An 18,850-nucleotide genomic window follows, 5' to 3' on the forward strand; every position below is an offset into this window, starting at 1 on the left:
GACCATTACACTGTATTTATTCAGTTGCATTTATATTGTAGATCTAAACATGAAATAAGTTAGAGAAAGACAAATACTATATGATCTTATTTCTAGCTGGAATCTAATACAAAACAAAAGATACAGACTCATAGAATAAGAGATCAGTCTTGTTACAAGAGGTAGGGGGTGGGTCAAATAGGACTTGGAAAAAGGTGGTCAAAAAGTACAAACTTCCAGTTAGAAGATAAGTAGTAAGGATGTAATGTACACAGCATGAGGACTGTAACTAACAGTGCTCTACTATATATAGGAGTGTTATTAAGAGATCAGATCCTAAGATTTGCCATGAAAAGGAGGAAGTTGGTTTTTTCTTTATTCTTTTTATTGTATTTATATGACAAGATGGATGTTAGCTGATCATATTGTGGCAATCATTTCACAATATATGTAAATCCAACCATTATGCTGTACATCTTAAAATTACACAGTGATGTATGTCAGTTTTTTCTCAGTGAAACTGGAAAAGGGCTTTTTAAAAATTGTTTTTATCAAAAGTACCTTCAATAAATTTTGCTAATTTCATACAGTAGAATTCTATATAGTTGAGAGAATTACAGAACTATAACTATTATACCCAGTAATATGGATAGATCTCTGAGTGAAGAAAATCTGTACTTAAAATTATATAATACATAATTCCATCTGTACAAAATTAAATAGGCAAAACTAATGTAGTGCTAGAATAAAGGTTAGTCTTAATCTAGGAAGAGGTTTTGAGATGTGTTTCTGGGGGACTGTTAATGTTTTGTTTATTGGTCTGTATTCTCATTACATAGGTGTGTTCAACTTAAAGAAAAATTTTCAAGTTGCACATTTATCATTTGTGTAGTTTTCTGTATGTACGTTTTATTTCCATAAAGCACCTACCAAAAATTTTAGATGCATAAGCGTATATATAAAATGAGCTTCCTTTTAAAGGAAAAAGGAATAAATTGTTTGTAATACATCTAAGTTATATAAGAAATTGATACCGTAACTTACTTGGGGTAGTGAAAGACAGTTGGGAGGCAGATTTTTTTTTTTTATTTAAGGTGAGTTCATAAGATACAGAAATATTGCACACTTTATTAGAGCTTCTATAAATGGTGCCATCCATTACTGATTTCGTGTTATAAGATTTGTGTTATAAGAACATATTATATATCATTATATCATTTTACTTCATTTTAAATAAGATTTTAAATGAATTAAACTTATTAAAATGAGATTATCCTGGGGCGCCTGGGTGGCTCAGTGGGTTAAGCCGCTGCCTTTGGCTCGGGTCATGATCTCGGGGTCCTGGGATTGAGTCCCGCATCGGGCTCTCTGCTCAGCAGGGAGCCTGCTTCCCTTCCTCTCTCTCTGCCTGCCTCTCCATCTACTTGTGATTTCTCTCTGTCAAATAAATAAATAAAATCTTAAAAAAAAAATTATAAAATGAGATTATCCTTATTTGCAGTTTTCAAAGTGTGGATAATGATATATGATAACATAAAGCTTGTAAATATTTAAATACATATCCAAGGAGAGCTGCATGATGATATATATTCTCACAGCAGTGTTCTCACAGCTGTTAGCTGAGAACATTAACTTGATCACTTCTGAAAAGATACACAAAGTAGGATGATTCAGGTGGTGCCAAAACACTAAATGTATCTGTTTATTATCAGTGTTGAGCAGCTGTTACCAGTCAATATGGAAAGTTTGGTTAGGTCTGAGGCACTAACATCCTGAGGTCTGTTAACAACTCTGATTTGTTATATTGCAGTTTTGTCTCTAAACTGTTCTCAGTTTTAGTATCATACAAATTGATTTTATGTAGAAGTCAGTGAATGGCAAGTCCCACACCCATCTCTTCCTCTGAAAAGCCTTGTCATCACTAAAATTATTTCTTGGCAAGCGGCAGCCTGACATAAACTCTTACGATTGGTGCAGTTGGCTGGTTGATTACCTGGTTTAGGTTGGTTCTGGTATTAACACATTTTTGCCTACATATATTTTGCTTCAGAATTAAAATGTACATGTTTAAGTAATTCTGATTTGGATGCCACCCAGAGTGAGTGCAAATGACTGATGAAGTGTGTACTGTGTTCTCTTAGTTCCTTGTGTTGTAGAGTTCTGTCTTTTCTCCCTCAGGAGTTTTTTCAAGTCTTCTTAAAGCATTCTCTCTCCTCTCTTTGTGGTCATGTATTTTTCTTTCTCTTTCCTGCCTTCCTTGAGAAAACTCTACTTCAGAGCAAGAAGCTGTCTGATTGAATTCCAGCTCTTTTCTCCAAAAGAAATTATTTTTAATGGTGTAAACAGAAAAATCTTTGGATGAATAAAAATGACTTATTTTGTTTATACAGAGTGTTATTAGTCAAGTTTATGTCTTTTGTTTCTTATAATCCTTGAAGAGAAATTTACTATGATTTTGTTCCTTATATTTTTATCTGTGTTATATTGTGAATTCCATGGAAATTTGTGGGCCTTTTCCAATAAATTATAACTATGGCAAATTTGACTTCTTGAACTGATACAGTTGTATTTATCAAAAAGAAAATGAAGTTCTTTTCCGCGTAACTTGCGAAGAATTAGGGGGGAGGAGAGACCAGAGATGCATATCTTTATTTGGTATATGGTCTGGATTTATATATTTGAACCAACAACAGTACAGGATTTTTGCTATATGTGCGTGTTTTTAATCTTGTGGACCTGGAAATTGCCCGTTACTTAGCTCCTCCGTCAAAATGCCAAAATGATCAAAAATGTCAAAATGACCAAAATGCTCAGTTTTTCTCTTTTCCACACTTATCACAGGTGGAGGAATTACTGATGGCCATGGAGAAGGTGAAGCAGGAACTGGAGTCCATGAAAGCCAAGCTGTCCTCTACTCAACAGTCTCTGGCAGAAAAGGAAACTCATTTGACCAATCTTCGTGCAGAAAGAAGGAAACACTTAGAGGAAGTTCTGGAGATGAAGTAAGTGTTCATAATCTTATTTTTCAGGCATGTGCTTAGTAGAAAACCTTTTTCTCATTGCTTTCATCATCGGACCCAATTTATTACCGCTAACGCATTAGCTTAATTTTAACGCAAACCTGTATTTCTCACTCCCTAAAACAAATTTGAAACAAATTCTGGTCAAATCGAATTATTTTTGCCTCCTCACTGAATTTTAAATTCCTCTAGAGAGAGAGAGAGAGATAAAGAGTGTGTATAGGTGTGTGTGTATAACCATATCCAGTTGCATCTCTGAAATTTCTAAAATCTTCTGGAAAGTTTAGCCATATTGCTGAGCTTCCTGAGAAACATGACTGTTGGTCCTGAGGTCCTGTGATAGCCAGGCACTTTTTAAAAACATTTTTTATTATAAACACTTCCAAAGGTATACAGAAGTAGAGAGAATAATATAATGAATCCCTACATAAATATCCTCCATATTTTCCCCCGTCATTTTCCTACTAGTCCCACATCTTGTGGCTTCCTGAGATAATTTGTTGTGAGGTATGTGCATGTCTGCTAGTCCATAACAGATGCTCCTTTTTCTTCATCGTGGCACCATGCCCAACCCTCACCCCTACAGAATTGCCCTGCTTCCAGGTTTTATAAAGACAGATTTATCCTGGGACAGCTCAGCAACCTTCTTTACCTCAGCAGTTATCTACATTTTTGTTGTCTTTTCTTCTGTTTCAGAAAAGATGCTCTCTCTCCATCATAAGGCTAGCTTCTGATTTCTATCACAGCTTTTAAGCACACGTCCCCTTCTCTGCGGTCTTCATCTGTTAGTCTTCTCTCACATAATCTGTGCTCATTTTCTCTTAGTTTCTTCTTCTCTGCATAAAACTGAGTCTTTCTGACCTACATTAAGTAGACTGCTCAGCTCAGCAAGTACTTTGGGTTAATATCCCTCTTCTTTTCTGCTGTTTGGAACTATCAATAAGTGTTGAGTACTCAAATTACAGAACAGACGAGCATCTTGCCATGAGAGTTTTCATGACACATGTGATATCCTGACAGCAGCCTTAGAGTTGAGAAGGCAGTTGTTGGGGTGTCACCTGCATGTAGGATAGGTTATTGGGCCACAGTGTAAGGTTAAGAGATTCTAATCTTTCAGGAAAGCATTACAGGTGATCTTCTTTTAGAAGTGATGAGTACTTGAAGCCACAAATAAATTCGTATGCTGGGAGAATAGGGGGAGGTTAGTGTTCTGAGTATCATCAAGAGGATAAACTTTGTTAATATGCTGCAGTTAATGTAAGACAAGTGTTTTGTCACTGGTGGTTGAAACTGAAAGCTTCGTATTTTGGAGATGGAGTAGTAGAGGTAACTTTTGAATAATAAAGCATGAAATTATTTGAATGGAAGAGGTCTGGGAACCATTCCTAAAACATGGTAGGGGATAGAGTTGAGAAGCAAATTAAATCACAGCCTAAAGGATTTAAGAAGATGGAAGAAGGATGGATATAATGTTGTGGAAAACAGAGTATCTCATGATGTTCTGAAGCAGAAACAGGCCTCACTAAAGTAACAGTAGTAGTGTTGGGTTTTTTTTTGCTCCATACACCAATATCTTGATTTTTACCTGTCAGATCTTTCCTACTAAGTACAGATACTTGCTTATAGCAAAATCATGGTGTATTTGTATGGGAATTTTCTCTTATCATTAGGACTTTGAAAAGATATGAAAGACGTTTTAAAGGAATGCTTGACTTCAAGTCATGAAAAGGGAGTGGTGTGTAATTTTTTTTTTCTTTTTCGGTACTACCGTGCTATACTCTGTTGTGGACTTCCCTTTCCAAACCAGGACTGGGATTACATTTCTGAAAACTATTATGATTAGCAAAACTATTTTTGGTAATATCAAGCACTCACACAATAAGGCATGGGATAAACAATTAAAGTATGTAGAGAAATTTTTAAGTAGTCTAGAAATTTAGTAAAACAGACATTAAATGAAAGTTCTAGAAATAAAGTGCTAAAACCTGGCTCTGATGGACAACCTATCTCTTAAATCACCTTTTTCAGTTGCCCATAGTATATGCCGTGGCATCATGACACTCTAAGATTTTTCATTAGTTTGTGTCATGCAGATTTACCAACATAAAGGTTTTGTTGTTATTGTTGTTTTATGTTTTGGTCTGTGGTTTATTTTTTTTATTATGTTCAGTTAGCCAACATATAGTACATCATTAGTTTTTGATGTAGTATTCCTAGCATAAAGTTTTAAAAGTTGTCCTTGCTTTAATTTCCACTTAAATTTCCCCTTGTCTTTCAGTTTCATATCTTAGTAAAATAGTGGTCAAATACTTCCCTTTTAATAAGTTATCTCAGCATTTTAGACATAATCCTCTATCCACATATTCTGTTGGGAGTGTGGTTGTTCTTTAACTGGCCTGCTCTGTTTTCACTGCACAGTAGGCCTACAAAGTCTAGAAAGCAGCTAGTATTTTGTTCTTTCCTCTTAGAACAGTGAATTGAATTCCCTATTTTTTTTTTAATGCAGATTTCCAATGTATGGCTTACAAATACAAAGTAATGCTTCCTAAAACCTCAGTTGAAAACTGTAACCTAAGTGTAATTATATACAAAACTCTATGAATATTGTGGGTTCTCATACAGCGAGCTTTTGATTCCTTTTCACTATGAAACTGAGCAAGAGAATAGCTTTTCTTCTATATTTTAGACTCCTTTCTATATGTTGAGCAAGTTCTTCTAATCACCTGTCCTTGGTTGGGGGTGTCTCAGTTCCTACAGCTTTGCTCCGAATTTACTTCATTCTTTGGTTAGTTTATAAGTTTACTCCCTCCAACTAGTTCTACATGATCTCTGTCTCTAATTATTTACGGCAACTAGTAAGAGCATACTTCATGGAATGAAGGACTCTGAATCAGAACTTACCAGTTCTATGACTTAAGCAAGTTCTTTAACCTCTCTCTGCCTCAGTTGGCTCATTTTTAGAATAGCGATAATAATTGTTCTGCTTCATAGAATATTCATGACATTTTTTCATTGTTTCATGGCAGGACCCACCATATTTTAAATGTTCACATTGCTTAATTATGGATAATTGAGTAAGTAAAAGTATTTATTCATTATAACCTGAGAACTTGAAATGTAGAAGAAACTTGAGAGGAATGGCAGTGTGCAAGAGACTGAGACACGTATATGTGTGAGTCAGAATCTAGAATAAGAAACGTCTCTCCTGAGAAGAAGGCAGAGTTGACCTATATATCTAAAAATATAGAAAAAATTTTTAAAGATTTTGTTTATTTATTTGGCACAGAGAGAGACCAAAAATAGGCAGAGGGGCAGGCAGAGGGAGAGGGAGAAGCAGGCTCTTCACTGAGCAGGGAGCCCAATGTGGGGCTCGATCCCAGGACCCTGGAATCATGACTTGAGCCAAAGGCAGTTGCTTAACCGACTGAGCCACCCAGGCGCCTCTAAAAATATAGAAATTTTTTTTTAGCAAAGCACAGGAATAGTCTAGTTTTCTGCAGTAATCCTGAGCATGTCAGACCAAAAGGAATGACCTAATCATACTTCTCTAACCCTAGCATTTATGATTGTCATTTCTGAGCATCTTTTACAAACAAATGGTGGCCCTGAGTTTGAAGACATGTGAAACTGCTCACTTAGTAACCTGCTAGTGAACCAGTAGAAACATTTGTGTTGGTTCACCAGCCTTGAAGGAACATTTTTATTGGCAGATCCCCTGTTGGTTCTTCTTTTCCCTATGCCATGGTTTTATTAACCTTTATTTTTTTATTCCACTTTTATATTAGTCTCTTTCCCTAAGAAAGAGAGGATGAATTGGAGAAAGGGACAAAGTAATAAAATAACAATTAATAATATCTGTAATAAATTTTAAGTATCAGCTCAGGTCATGAGTTTGAGTAGTACGATTTCTAGATGAGAGCTGGCTCATTCTCCACTGCCTTGCATTCACACTCCTACTGCGGTCTCACCCTATGTTGGCACTTTGAATAAAAAGACTCATTTTTCATGTTTAATAAAAATTTTTATGAAACTATGAATTTGACTACCCTGAGAACAGGTTTGTTTGGGAGAAGTGGTAGAAGAGCCCTTTTGTTTCTTTGAGATTCCAGAGGCATTTGATAAGTAGCATTCCATTAGTAAAGTTGGCAGAGAAATTCAAACCTCTCTGGGCTAAATTATATACTCTTGAGATGCCTTTGGCTAAAGAAAGCTCTTAACTTCCCACAACAGAAAGTAAATTTTCATATGTACCTAGGAAGAGTCGTATAATACAATCTAAATTCTGACATTTAAAGTATCTTTTAAGAGAAAGGAATAGAATATGTTTAGAATTAAGAAAGTTATTGAAAATGCTTACTTGAAAAAGTTCAGACTATTTGGGGGTAGTATAGGTTAGGTGTCAATCTATTACACCTTGAATAATTAAAATGAGTCTGTATTTTTTTAAAAGATTTTATTTATTTATTTATTTGACAGAGACATAGAGAGGGAACAGAAGCAGGGGGAGTGGGAGAGAGAGAAGCAGGCTTCCTGCCGAGCAGGGAGCCCAATGTGGGGCATGATCCCAGGACCCTGGGTTCATGACCTGAGCTGAAGGCAGACTCTTAACAACTGAGCCAACCAGGCACCCCAAGTCAGTATTTTTTTTAAAGATGCTACTTATTTGAGAGAGAGAAGACAAGAGAGAGCAATAGAGAGAGACCACGAATGAGGGGAGGGGCAAAAAGAGAGGGGAAGGCAGGTTCCCCTCTAAGCAGCAGCCCCCTCCAAATGCTGGGATGGATCCCAGAGTACTGGGATCACAACCCAAGCCGAAGGCAGACCCTTAACAGAACAAGCCACCATGTGCTTGAGAGTTTGTATTTTAAATTGTTTTATCTTCTGATGTCCTATATTTCATTTTCAAATTTATTATAATGTTGCGGACATTAAAGAAAAGAAATCCCAATTGGGCATTTATGACAGCCTTCTAAATTAACCACAAAATTGAAAAGTCATGCAAATGTATCATAGGAACAGTTATACCCTAGTAACAAATTGAAGTGTTTTCTAAGTAACATTAGAACATGTATACTTTTTGCATAGCCACATTTATTTATACGTCTATCACATACCTTTATTAGAGGCAGTAGACATATGATAAAGGACTTGTAGTGAAACTGGAAGCATTTTTCACATTGACTTGAAATACTGAAGTTTAAATATTCTGTAGGAAATCACATAAATTAATATAAAAATTTCCTGTACTTGAAAAAGAAAGCAAAGTATGCTGAATAGCATAACTATAAACAAGAGACAGAGCTGGGACTGGTCCTTGATAAAATGATAAAGTAGAGTTTGTGTCTATAATCAACTCTCCCTTGGGACTTTGGGTCTTTCTCTCTGGTCTTAATTCCTTAATTCTGCCCCCTTTTCTTCTACCCTTATCTCCAGCTCACTTATGTATCCCCCTAATAGGAGGTGTAATCTTAACTGTTCTTTGTATCTTTCCTCATTAGACTAATAGTTTACTTGAGGCTCTTAGTTATTTTAGAACAGTGGAAGAAATGGCTTTGTTAATATAATAATTGTTAGAATTTTTTACCTCTTTTTTCTCCTAAACTTTGACCATGATGCTCAGCTTTTCACAAGATAGGGATGTGTATTATAAATGTTTTTCTCTAATGTTTTTATTTTCTTGTGACCTGAATTGGGATGAATTACCAGTAACCCCAAATATCCCATGCCTTTCTCTTCCCTAAACCTTAATCCATCTTTTAGCCATTTAAAGCCACATATAACTTCCAAATAGAAGAAACCATATTCTTAAAAATAATAATAATAATAATAATCATGCTTCTTAATCATCTTTTCATGTAAAGAGCCTCAAAAGGCTGGAATAATCTCTAAGTAACAAGTAAAGCATTGAGCTTTTTAGATAAAGACCCTCAATGTACCTTTCTTTTTCATCCTTCATAGTACTTTCTCTGCCCCATCAATATATATGGTTTGTGTGTAAGAATGTCCTTGTGTATACAAGGATGAAATTAAGAATATAAGTCATCTTCTTTCTCTCAAAGGAGAAAGGAGTATGATTTATTATCCTATCTTCTTTTCATTTTCTCCTCTCCTGGAGATGTGGGGTCAATCCTGGTCCCTTCTGTTAAATATAAATGCATCAGTTAAAGGACTAACTGTTGCAGGGAGGTAAGCCTTAACCTAATTGCAATACCTATTTTGAGAAAATCTGTTGTGTAATATACAGTATGAAAACTTTTTTGGTTTGAGAGTTAAAACAGACTTTTACTTTCATGACCTTTCTTTACTGTGCCCTCAGAAGGTGCTTTACAGAAGGTACCTACCTAGGTAATTACTCATTCTGTAAATGGGTAAAACTTCTGTTGGGCTTTGCATGTAGATCGTAGTAATCCATCCATTTAATCCTAAGTTTTTCCTATCAGAAGGTCCAGTTATGAGTATTATAAACATCAAAGATGCTCCCTGCAGCAAAGAGTGTGTTTACATTTAAGCCAGTTTGCTTATATATAAAACAGTTATAATAATATTTAGACCCACCTCATGCTGTTGTTGTGAGGATCAAATCAGGTAAAGTTATGGAAACATTTTAAAATTAGCGAAGCTGAATATTTGCAAAGCAAGATACTCAGAATTGAAGATCCAGTTCTTTTTCCTAACTCCTTTTTTCCTAACTTTCCTAATTTCTTAGGTCTGCAGTTTTCTTACTCTGAAATGAAAGGGTTTCTTAAATTTCTAAGATCCCTATCATTTAACAGTTATATGTATAGTTCTTTAAGTGACCATTTGAAGTCCCTTGATTCTGTAGTTGTAAATGCTCTGAGTAAATCTGGGAAGTAACTTACATGTAAACAGCATACTGAAAAGAGGTTGGGGGTCAGATGTCCATGAATTCTTAACCTAGAACTAGGCTGCATATTCTTTGGATGAGACTATCCAGGGTTTACCAGAGATTAACTACTACAGGGATGAAAGTGGAATTGTGTGATACTAAAGGTAGAGAAGGGCTGGGGAATTTGGAGTTCTAATCCAGTCCAGAGTGGCAAAATGCTTGTTAAAATGTCTGGCATCTTGCTGAAGTAACAGGAAGCTGGGGGGAGGGGGTTGTTTGTTTGCTTTGTTTTGTTATTAATTATTTTTGTTAACATATAATGTATTATTTGCTCTAGGAATACGGGTTTGTGAATCATCAGGCTTACATTCTTCACAGCACTCACCATATCACATACCCTCCCTAATGTCCATAACCCAACTACCCTCTCCACACCCCCCTACCCCCAGCAACCCTCAGTTTGTTTTGTAAGATTAAGAGTCTCTTATGGTTTGTCTCAAGAATAGGGAACATGAACTCTAATAAAGCCTACTGTAGACCCAGACCAACAAAACTTGAAGTTCTAAGAAAGTCTGTAGGGAAGATTGAATTTGGAAAATGAATCTTACCAAGATAGAGAGATCTGGGAAATATCCTGCGCTTTTAGCAGATTAGCCTAACAAAGGATAAATATAAGCCTACAAAAGGACAGTGAAGTCAACTGTTAACTAAATTACCTTCTAGAATAAAAAGTATTGCCCTTCAGAGGAACATAACAGAATCCAGAGTCTTTATAGTATATCAACTACGGTATTCTATATTGGGTTTTAAAGTTTGCCAGACATGCAAAGAAACAGTAACATATACCCATAATGAAGAAAAACATGCAGTAGAAATTGGTTCCAAGAAGTCCTATGTATCATATTTAGCAGAAAAAGACTTTAAAGTCACCTTATAAATATGCCTCAGGGACTTAAAGGAAAATGATGATACAGGAAATCTTAGCCAACTAAGGAAACTATTAAGAAATGGAAATTTGGAAAGTGAAATTTTAATGAAAAGCTTACTGAATTGCTTTAGTAACAGATTAGAGCTGTCAAAAGAAAGAGTCTATAAATTTTAAATGAAATCAATAGATATCCAGTTTGAAGAGCAGGGAGAATGAGGGGTATTACAAAATGAATGGAGCCTTCATGATATGTTGGGTAATGGCAAATAGTAGACTAACATACAGGTAACTAGGACACAAAACAATTAAAAGAGTAAGACAGGAACAGAAAAAAATTTTTAAAATAATAACTGAAATATTTCTCTAATTTGAGTACATAGATTTAAATACATAGATTAAATACATAGATTTAAAGAGGTCTATAGGAAATTTAATTTTTTTGTAAACATAAAATCGCTCTTAAAATATCTTAAACTAAACAAAACACATGTATTTATAGACCCAGAAACTTCGTGAAACCTAGTAGGATAAATACAAAGAAAACCACATCTGTTGACATTGTAATTCAGTTGCTGGAAACAAAACATGGGGAGAAAAACAAAAGCAACAAGAGGAAAAAAGACACTACATAAAAGGAAAATATGGTAACTGAGTTCTTACCAAAAACATTGGAAGTCAGAAGAAAATGGAGCTTCTTTTAAAGTACTGGGGAAAAAATTGTTAGACTAGAATTCTATGGCCAAATAAAAGAGTATTAAAAAACTAGGGTTAAATAAGGACATTTTCAGTTAAACATGAAAAGGCTTTGTTTCTAGAAAAACTGCTCTATAAGAAATGTGAATGGATGTTCTTCTAGCTGAGAGGAAATGAAACCAGATGGGAGCATGAATTTATAGGAGAGAATAAAGAACATCAGACCTGGCAAATTAGTTGATGTATATAGAAGACTTGTTTTTTTCTTCGCATAGTCTCCTTAAAAGACAACTGATTATTTGAAGCAAAAATAACAGCATTGTTTGGTGGAGTTTATAATGTGTATAAAAGTGAATATGCCAAAACTAGCACAAGAGGTGGGGATGTAGCTCTATATTGTGTTAAGGTTGTTACCTTTATGAAATAGAAAGTAGGAAGAATCAGGAAGTTTTATAATTTCTAATCTTAACAGACTGTGGTAAGTTGAAGATGCATATTGTTAGCTATAAAGCAACTTCAAAAAGTTAATCAGAAAAACAAAAATAGAACACACACCCCACCCCCAACCCACCCCCCCCCCCCGCTGAAAATCCAGTAGAGGAAATAAAACATAATACTAAAAATTATTTTATTTAATCAGAAAAAAAAGGACAGGAACAGGAACAATAGAGGAACAAAGAATGGAAGGGATAAATGGATGACAGATCGAAATTCAGCATATCAATACTTATATCAAAATCTAAAACACTCCAATTAAAGGACAGAGATTATCAGAACGGATTTTTGAAAGAAGCAATGTTGTCTATAACACACAGACTGTAATAAACACAAATACATTTAAATTAATGAATGGAAGAAGATGGTCTTTGTAAACAGTAATCATAAGAAACCTGGTATGGCTGTATTAGTATCAGATGAAAGAGACTTCCAAAGAGTCTTTCTGAATTAAGGATGTATCATAATGATAGAGGAGATAATTCATCAGAAAGATATAACAGTTCTTTGTAATGTAGGTACCCAAAAACAGAGTTTCAAAATTCCTGAAGGGCAAACTGGAAGAACTCAAGGGGAAAACAGACAAATCAATAGTTATCAGTCATCACTGAAGATTATAACCCCTGTTTCTCAGGATTTGATAGAATAAGTGACCAAAAAAAACCAAGCATTAAAAATATAGAATATTTAAGATTACCAACTTGACCTATTTGATATTTATAGAATAGTACACCTGAAACCGAAGGATTATATATATTGATTTCTGAATATGTGTGGAATGTTCACCAGTGTAGACCATATGTTGGGCCATAATAAATCCTAACTTCACAAGACTAAATATGTCAGAATTGTTCTCTGACCACAGTGTAATTAAGTTAGAAGTTATTAAGATATCTGGAAAAGCCCTCAAATGTTTAGAAATTAAATAATACAGTTCTAAATACCATGGCTCAGAGAAGTCATAAGGAATATGAGAAGTCATTTTGAACTGAATGAAAATGAAAAATGTTAAATTTTGTGTTATACATTCAAATAGTGCTTATACCTTTCAATGTCTGTATTGGAAAAGAAGAAAGCTTAAATTCAGTTATTTGAATTCTACACTATGAAACTAGAAAAAGAAAAAGCAAAGTAAACCAAAGTAAATAGAAAGAAGGAAAAAATAAAGATAAGAGCAAAAATCAAGGAAATAGAAAACAGCATGGAAAGTTCACAAAGTCAACCATGGTTTATCAGAGAATTAATAAAATTGATCAGCCCCCTAGCAAGACTGACCCAAGGAAGAAGGAAGACATGTGAACTAACATTTTTTGGAATGAAAGAGGGGAAGAGGGCATAACACTCAAGATTCTAAGGGCATCTGAATAGATAGTAAGAATATTTTGAATAAGTTTATAAGTTAATAAATTTGATAACTTAGATATAACAGATTAAATTCCTTTAAAAATACAGTTCATTAAAACTGGTTCAAAATTAGGAATATAAAATTGACTATATGTATTAAAGATACTGAATTTATAATCAAAAAACATTTCCACAAAGGAAACTCCAGGCCCAGATGGCTTCACTGAATTATACTAAACACTGAAGTAAGAAATAATAACAATCTTGCAGACTCTCAGAAAATAGAGAAAGAAATACTTCATTCATCTTATGAGGCCAGAGTTAGCCCCACACCTAAACCTGGCAAAGACATAAAAAAGGAGAATTTTACAGGTCAATCTACCTCATGAACATTGGCGTGAAAGTCCCCATCAGAGTCTTAGCAAATGGAATCTAACATAAGGAGAAAGCTAATGTATTAACAACCAAATGAGGCTTATTTCTGGAATATAAGGTTTGTTCAATATTTGAAAATGAATTAAGTTTACAACATAAGAGAATAAAAAATGATACAACTATCAGTACATTGAGGAAAATCTTTTGACAAAAGGTAACACCCAGTCAAGTTAAAAACTCTTAACTAACTAGGAATAGAAAACAGTTTCCTCAGCTAAATGAAGGGCACATGTGACAGACTGACAGCAGATGTCCTGCCTAATGATGCAAATTGAAGACTTGCCCTCTGAGATTGAAGAGAATATAGAGATGTCCATTCTTATCTCTCTGTTCTTAATTATATTGGAGATTCTAGTTATGTAGTATATCAAGAAAAGAATAAAATTCCAAAGGAAGTAGTATGGTTTTCTTTATACACAGACAACATGATTATCTAAGCAGGGCAATGTATAAAAATCAGTTGTATTTCCATACACTAGCAGCAAGCAAATGGAAACTGATATTTTAGAAAATATTTACAGTTGCTGCTTCCTGACAGTGCATGGGAGAAGAATTAGGCACACACAAGTCAGCTGCCAGAGAAAGGGAGTGGGGGTCAACAATAGAAAAGACTTGCCGGGAACAACTCCTTAGTCTCATATTTATTGGAAAGTAGGTAACTACCAACAAGGAATCTGCAGTAGGTTACCCATTGACCTTGAGTCTTGTAGATAAGTAAGAAGAAGGGCAACATCTATCTGGTCAAGCAGTATAAAGTTTATAGTTGAGCAAGCACATTTAAAGGGATCATCTAATTAGCCAAGGTGGTCTCTGGAGTAGGGGCTAACAGAAAAGAGAAGCCGGCGGGTTCCCAGCTTCTCGGCTTCAAGGATGTATACCGTCTTCTCCCCCAGAGGCCTGTTGCCACTTTTTCTTAAGGCTATATCTAAGCGTGCTTGGTGGCTAGTATAATTTCTCATGGATTATATTTTAAGCAGTATGTTGTTCTGAGGGACAGTTACAACAACAGCATCAAAATGCATAAAGTATTTCAGAATAAACAACAAAAAATATATAAGATCTCTACATGGAAAACTACAGAACATTACTGAGAAAATTTTAAAAACATCTAAATAGAGGTACTTCTAGTTAATGGTTTGGATAAGGAAAGTTTGAGATGTCATTTCCCCCAGGCTGATTTATATTTGTACCTCAATCACAGCCAGAATCACAGGGAACTTTTGGGATAGAAAACTGACAATTGGAATATAAAATTTATATGGGATTGCAATGGCTGTAGCAGAGCTAAACCAGTTCTGAAAAGAACAGAGTTGGAAGACTTGCACTACCTAATTTTAACTCTTGCTATAAAACGACAGTAATAAAAATGGTATTGGTATGAAGACTGGCATATAAAATAATGGAACAGAATACAGAGTATAAAAATAATATATATACATACATATGTATGGTCAAAGGCACCAATAGAGGAACCACCAATTACCTTTTCAGTAATTGGTGGAGATACAGCTAGTTTTTTGTAGGGTTAAGATAAAGTAAAAACCTCAGACCATATGCAGAAATTAATTCAAAATGGATCATAAACCTAAACATAAAAGGTAACCATAATCTTTTGGAGGAAAACAGGAAACTTTGGAGTAGGCAAAGATTTCTCAGTATACAAAATATACTAACCATAAAAGAAAAAATTGATTAACTGGATTTGACCGAAATTAAAAACTATTCTTCAGAAGATACCATTAAGAAAATTAAAATAATTAAATGTTAAAGATAAAAGGTATTTATGTGAAAAGCATTCTGCACAGAAATTTTTTTTTTTTTAAGATTTTATTTACTTGAGAGAAAGAGAGCACGAGGCAGTGGGAGATTCAGGGGGAGAGAGAGAAGTAGATTCCCCACTGAGCAGGGAGCTTGACGTGGGGCTTGATCCCAGGACCCTGAGATTGTGACCTAAGCCAAAGGCAGCCACTTAACTGACTGAGACACCCAGGTCCCCCTCTACAGAACTATCAAATGGTAGTTAAAGGGGTGCCTGGGTGGCTCAGTGGGTTAAAGCCTCTGCCTTCGGTTCAGGTCATGATCCCAGTGTCCTGGAATCGAGCCCCACAGTGGGCTCTCCGCTCAGCGGGGAGCCTGCTTCCTCCCTCTCTGCCTGCCTCTCTGCCTCCTTGTGATCTCTATTTGTCAAATAAATAAATAAAATCTTTTTTAAAAAATGGTAGTTAAATATCTATTTCATGTGTGTTTCTATAGGATTTACCCCACTATGTTACAGTCATTTATTTGCAGGTTTTTATAATCTTCCTCCAGACACCTGACATTTAGAAATGTTGCTCATCTTAAATCTGTCGGAATAAGCCTAGTACCCAACATATAATTGGCACTCAGTAAATATGTTGGAATTGTATTTTTATCTTCAAAGTGTAAGTAAGTATCCTAAGAGAATATAAAGCCAAATAACTTTTTAAAATAGCCTTTGTATTTGTCTATTCTGTAAGTTAGACACATTAAATATTGTAGGCCCAGAGTTCATCTTTTCTCTCTGGTTTAATAATCTAGGAAATTAAACAAAAGAGGCTTATTTGGTTAGGAACTGTTGCTATGGAAAATATTTGTGATATGCTCATCAATTTTATATATGTCATTCTCAGAGGGAAAACAGATGAACCTTTCATTTTAAGAGAGGGTATCTTTGCTGTGCATGTGAAAGCAATTGTGGCTGGATTCATTCTTTTTCATCTTTGTCTTTTCTTTCACATAGTGACATTCTTATAACACCCCATCAACACTTGCACTACCTAATTTTAACTCTTGCTATAAAACGACAGTAATAAAAATGGTATTGGTATGAAGACTGGCATATAAAATAATGGAACAGAATACAGAGTATAAAAATAATATATATACATACATATGTATGGTCAAAGGCACCAATGGAGGAACCACCAATTACCTTTTCAGTAATTGGTGAGATATAGCTAGTTTTTTGTAGGGTCAAGATATTTGACCCAGAATTTTCTACCCAGAATAAATTTATTTCTTCTCAGTGTATTTGTGGTCATGCATTTTATGGTTAGAGATACTGTTGTTTTTCGAGCAAGGTGATTGGTTATTAGCTACTAGAGATAGCAAAAACTTTTGGTCTTGAAATTGAGCTTGAGTTTCCCAGGTGGTAGTGTACACATCTGGAGTGGACTTACTAGAATATGTCTCCCTATTCAGGGCTCCGGCATCATGTTTGGTGTTATCTTTCAAGATCAGTGTACTCAAAACTATATAACACTTTAGTATTCCTTTGTCTTTCGGTACATCTACCTCATAGAACTTTCCTTTTCTTCGTTATTTCTTGGGTTTGGTTTTTTGAGGGAGGGGTGCTTTTTGTTTTTTGGGTTTTTGGAGTCTTTAGTTTTGCTTTCTTTCTTCTTTTTCTTTGTATTTGCATTTTCTTAGCTCATTTATAAAACATTTGCAGTACTTAGAATTATCAAATGGTTAAACCTAGAGTTGGAGTTTAAAATCATAAAAAGAGCCAGACAGTGAAAATAAGATGATTCTCTTCTCATAAAAATCTGATCAATTCAAATGTTTATGGATATTGTTTGTTATCTTTTAAAAATAATCAAGATTTTTAGTCACTGTTACTTTGTTATTGTTGTTGAAAGGCAGATGTTAGAAATATTAATTTCATATCATGGTTCCCTTTCCTGTAACATGAAATATAGTGAAGTGTCATGTTACTGCTTTCATTTTCTTTTTTTCATTTTTGGGAGTGAGTGGTGTTGTGTAATCCATATCACTGAATTAAATGTGGACTGGCTGAAAGTACTATCATGATCTTTCTAATATCCAGGCTTCTATTTGAAACATTTATTTTTAACAAATTCCTACTTTCATTGGTACCATAAATCTGATTATGTTGTACTCATGTTTGCAAACCTTCAGAAGGCCCATATATCAATTAAACCTCTGTAATTTTGTCCCTAGATAAATTTCTGGCTTTTTATACCTTTATACTTTTTATCTTCATTCTCCAGAAACATCTAACTATTCAAATTTACCTTATATTCTCCTTCCCAATGCTTTTGTTAACACCATTCTTCATAATTCCATCTTTTATGGTTCTACTTTTTTCTCATGGCTTACATCAAATCACATCGGCTATAGAGAAACCTGCCTAAATCTTGATGGTTGTCACTAATTACCCTGAACTTGGTTCTTTGTTTTGTTCCTTCAGCGCATTTTACAGTATTTATGCCTCATTTCTAGACTTACTACATTTCTGAAACTATGCAAAACATGGTGAATGTTTTCGTTTCATTTCATTTCATTGAGATGATATGTGAATCTTCAGAGAGCGCATAGACTTAAGCACAATTTTTTGTAAAATGAAGCATAAGGTTCTGTGGGTGAATATAAAAATAAATGGCCAATATGAGTGGGGTACATCCTTAGATAAAACATCCTGGAAGAGATAATATACTTTAATAGAATTGGTTTCATATGTGTTAAAGTTTTGTTTTTTACACATAAGTCTTCAATACATCTGAGTTGTTTAATGTAAGGAAAGTTGTTTTAGTTTTTCCCCTATGGAAAGTCAGTTATGGAAAGTCACCCATATAATATAGTAAGTTCCTGTATGTGCTTGACTCTGTTTCTGGGCTCTGTACAGTTTTCCATTCACCTATTTGTTATTGCTATGCTAGTTAATTACTATTTTATTTACCATTTTACTTTTGAATTCTGGTATATGGTGAAACAAATCTCTATTCAGTGTTCTTTGAATCGTTGGAACCCTTACTTTTTTCAGATGGGTGATATTTTTTTCTGTTAAATGCTCTGGTTTTTACTGCTGTGTGCAGAAAGGCTATTTTTTAAAGAAAATATTGCTATTGTATACCATATTTCCACTTTAATACTTTTATTAGTTAGAGTAGCACGAGCTGTTGTAAAAAACTCACCCCGAACTTTCTGTGGCTTAACACAATAAAAGTTTAATACTCACTTGCCTAACAGTCTGGTGCTATTATTTCTGATTGGTGGGTCCTTTCAAAATCTGTATTATATTTATGCCCTGTTTTCATTCATATACTTTGTGTCTTTTTTTTTTTT

General features: G+C 34.6%; 1 protein-coding gene across 15 annotated transcripts in view; it reads left to right on the plus strand.

The window, feature by feature from the left end:
• ERC1 (ELKS/RAB6-interacting/CAST family member 1) overlaps positions 1-18,850 on the plus strand; it is a 558,286-nt gene that overhangs the window by 295,226 nt on the left and 244,210 nt on the right. For all 15 annotated transcript variants that reach the window (XR_006604246.1, XM_045071559.1, XM_045071558.1 and 12 more), the window contains one exon: positions 2,821-2,981. Coding sequence is in view for 14 of the 15 variants with exons in the window: in XM_045071559.1 (XP_044927494.1) it covers positions 2,821-2,981 (161 nt within the window). In the remaining variant the exon portion in view is untranslated. The remainder of the gene's footprint in view (positions 1-2,820; positions 2,982-18,850) is intronic.

Source organism: Mustela putorius, unplaced genomic scaffold (assembly GCF_011764305.1).
Source record: "Mustela putorius furo isolate JIRA1106 unplaced genomic scaffold, ASM1176430v1.1 tig00003988_pilon_pilon_pilon, whole genome shotgun sequence".
Lineage (NCBI taxonomy): Eukaryota > Metazoa > Chordata > Mammalia > Carnivora > Mustelidae > Mustela > Mustela putorius.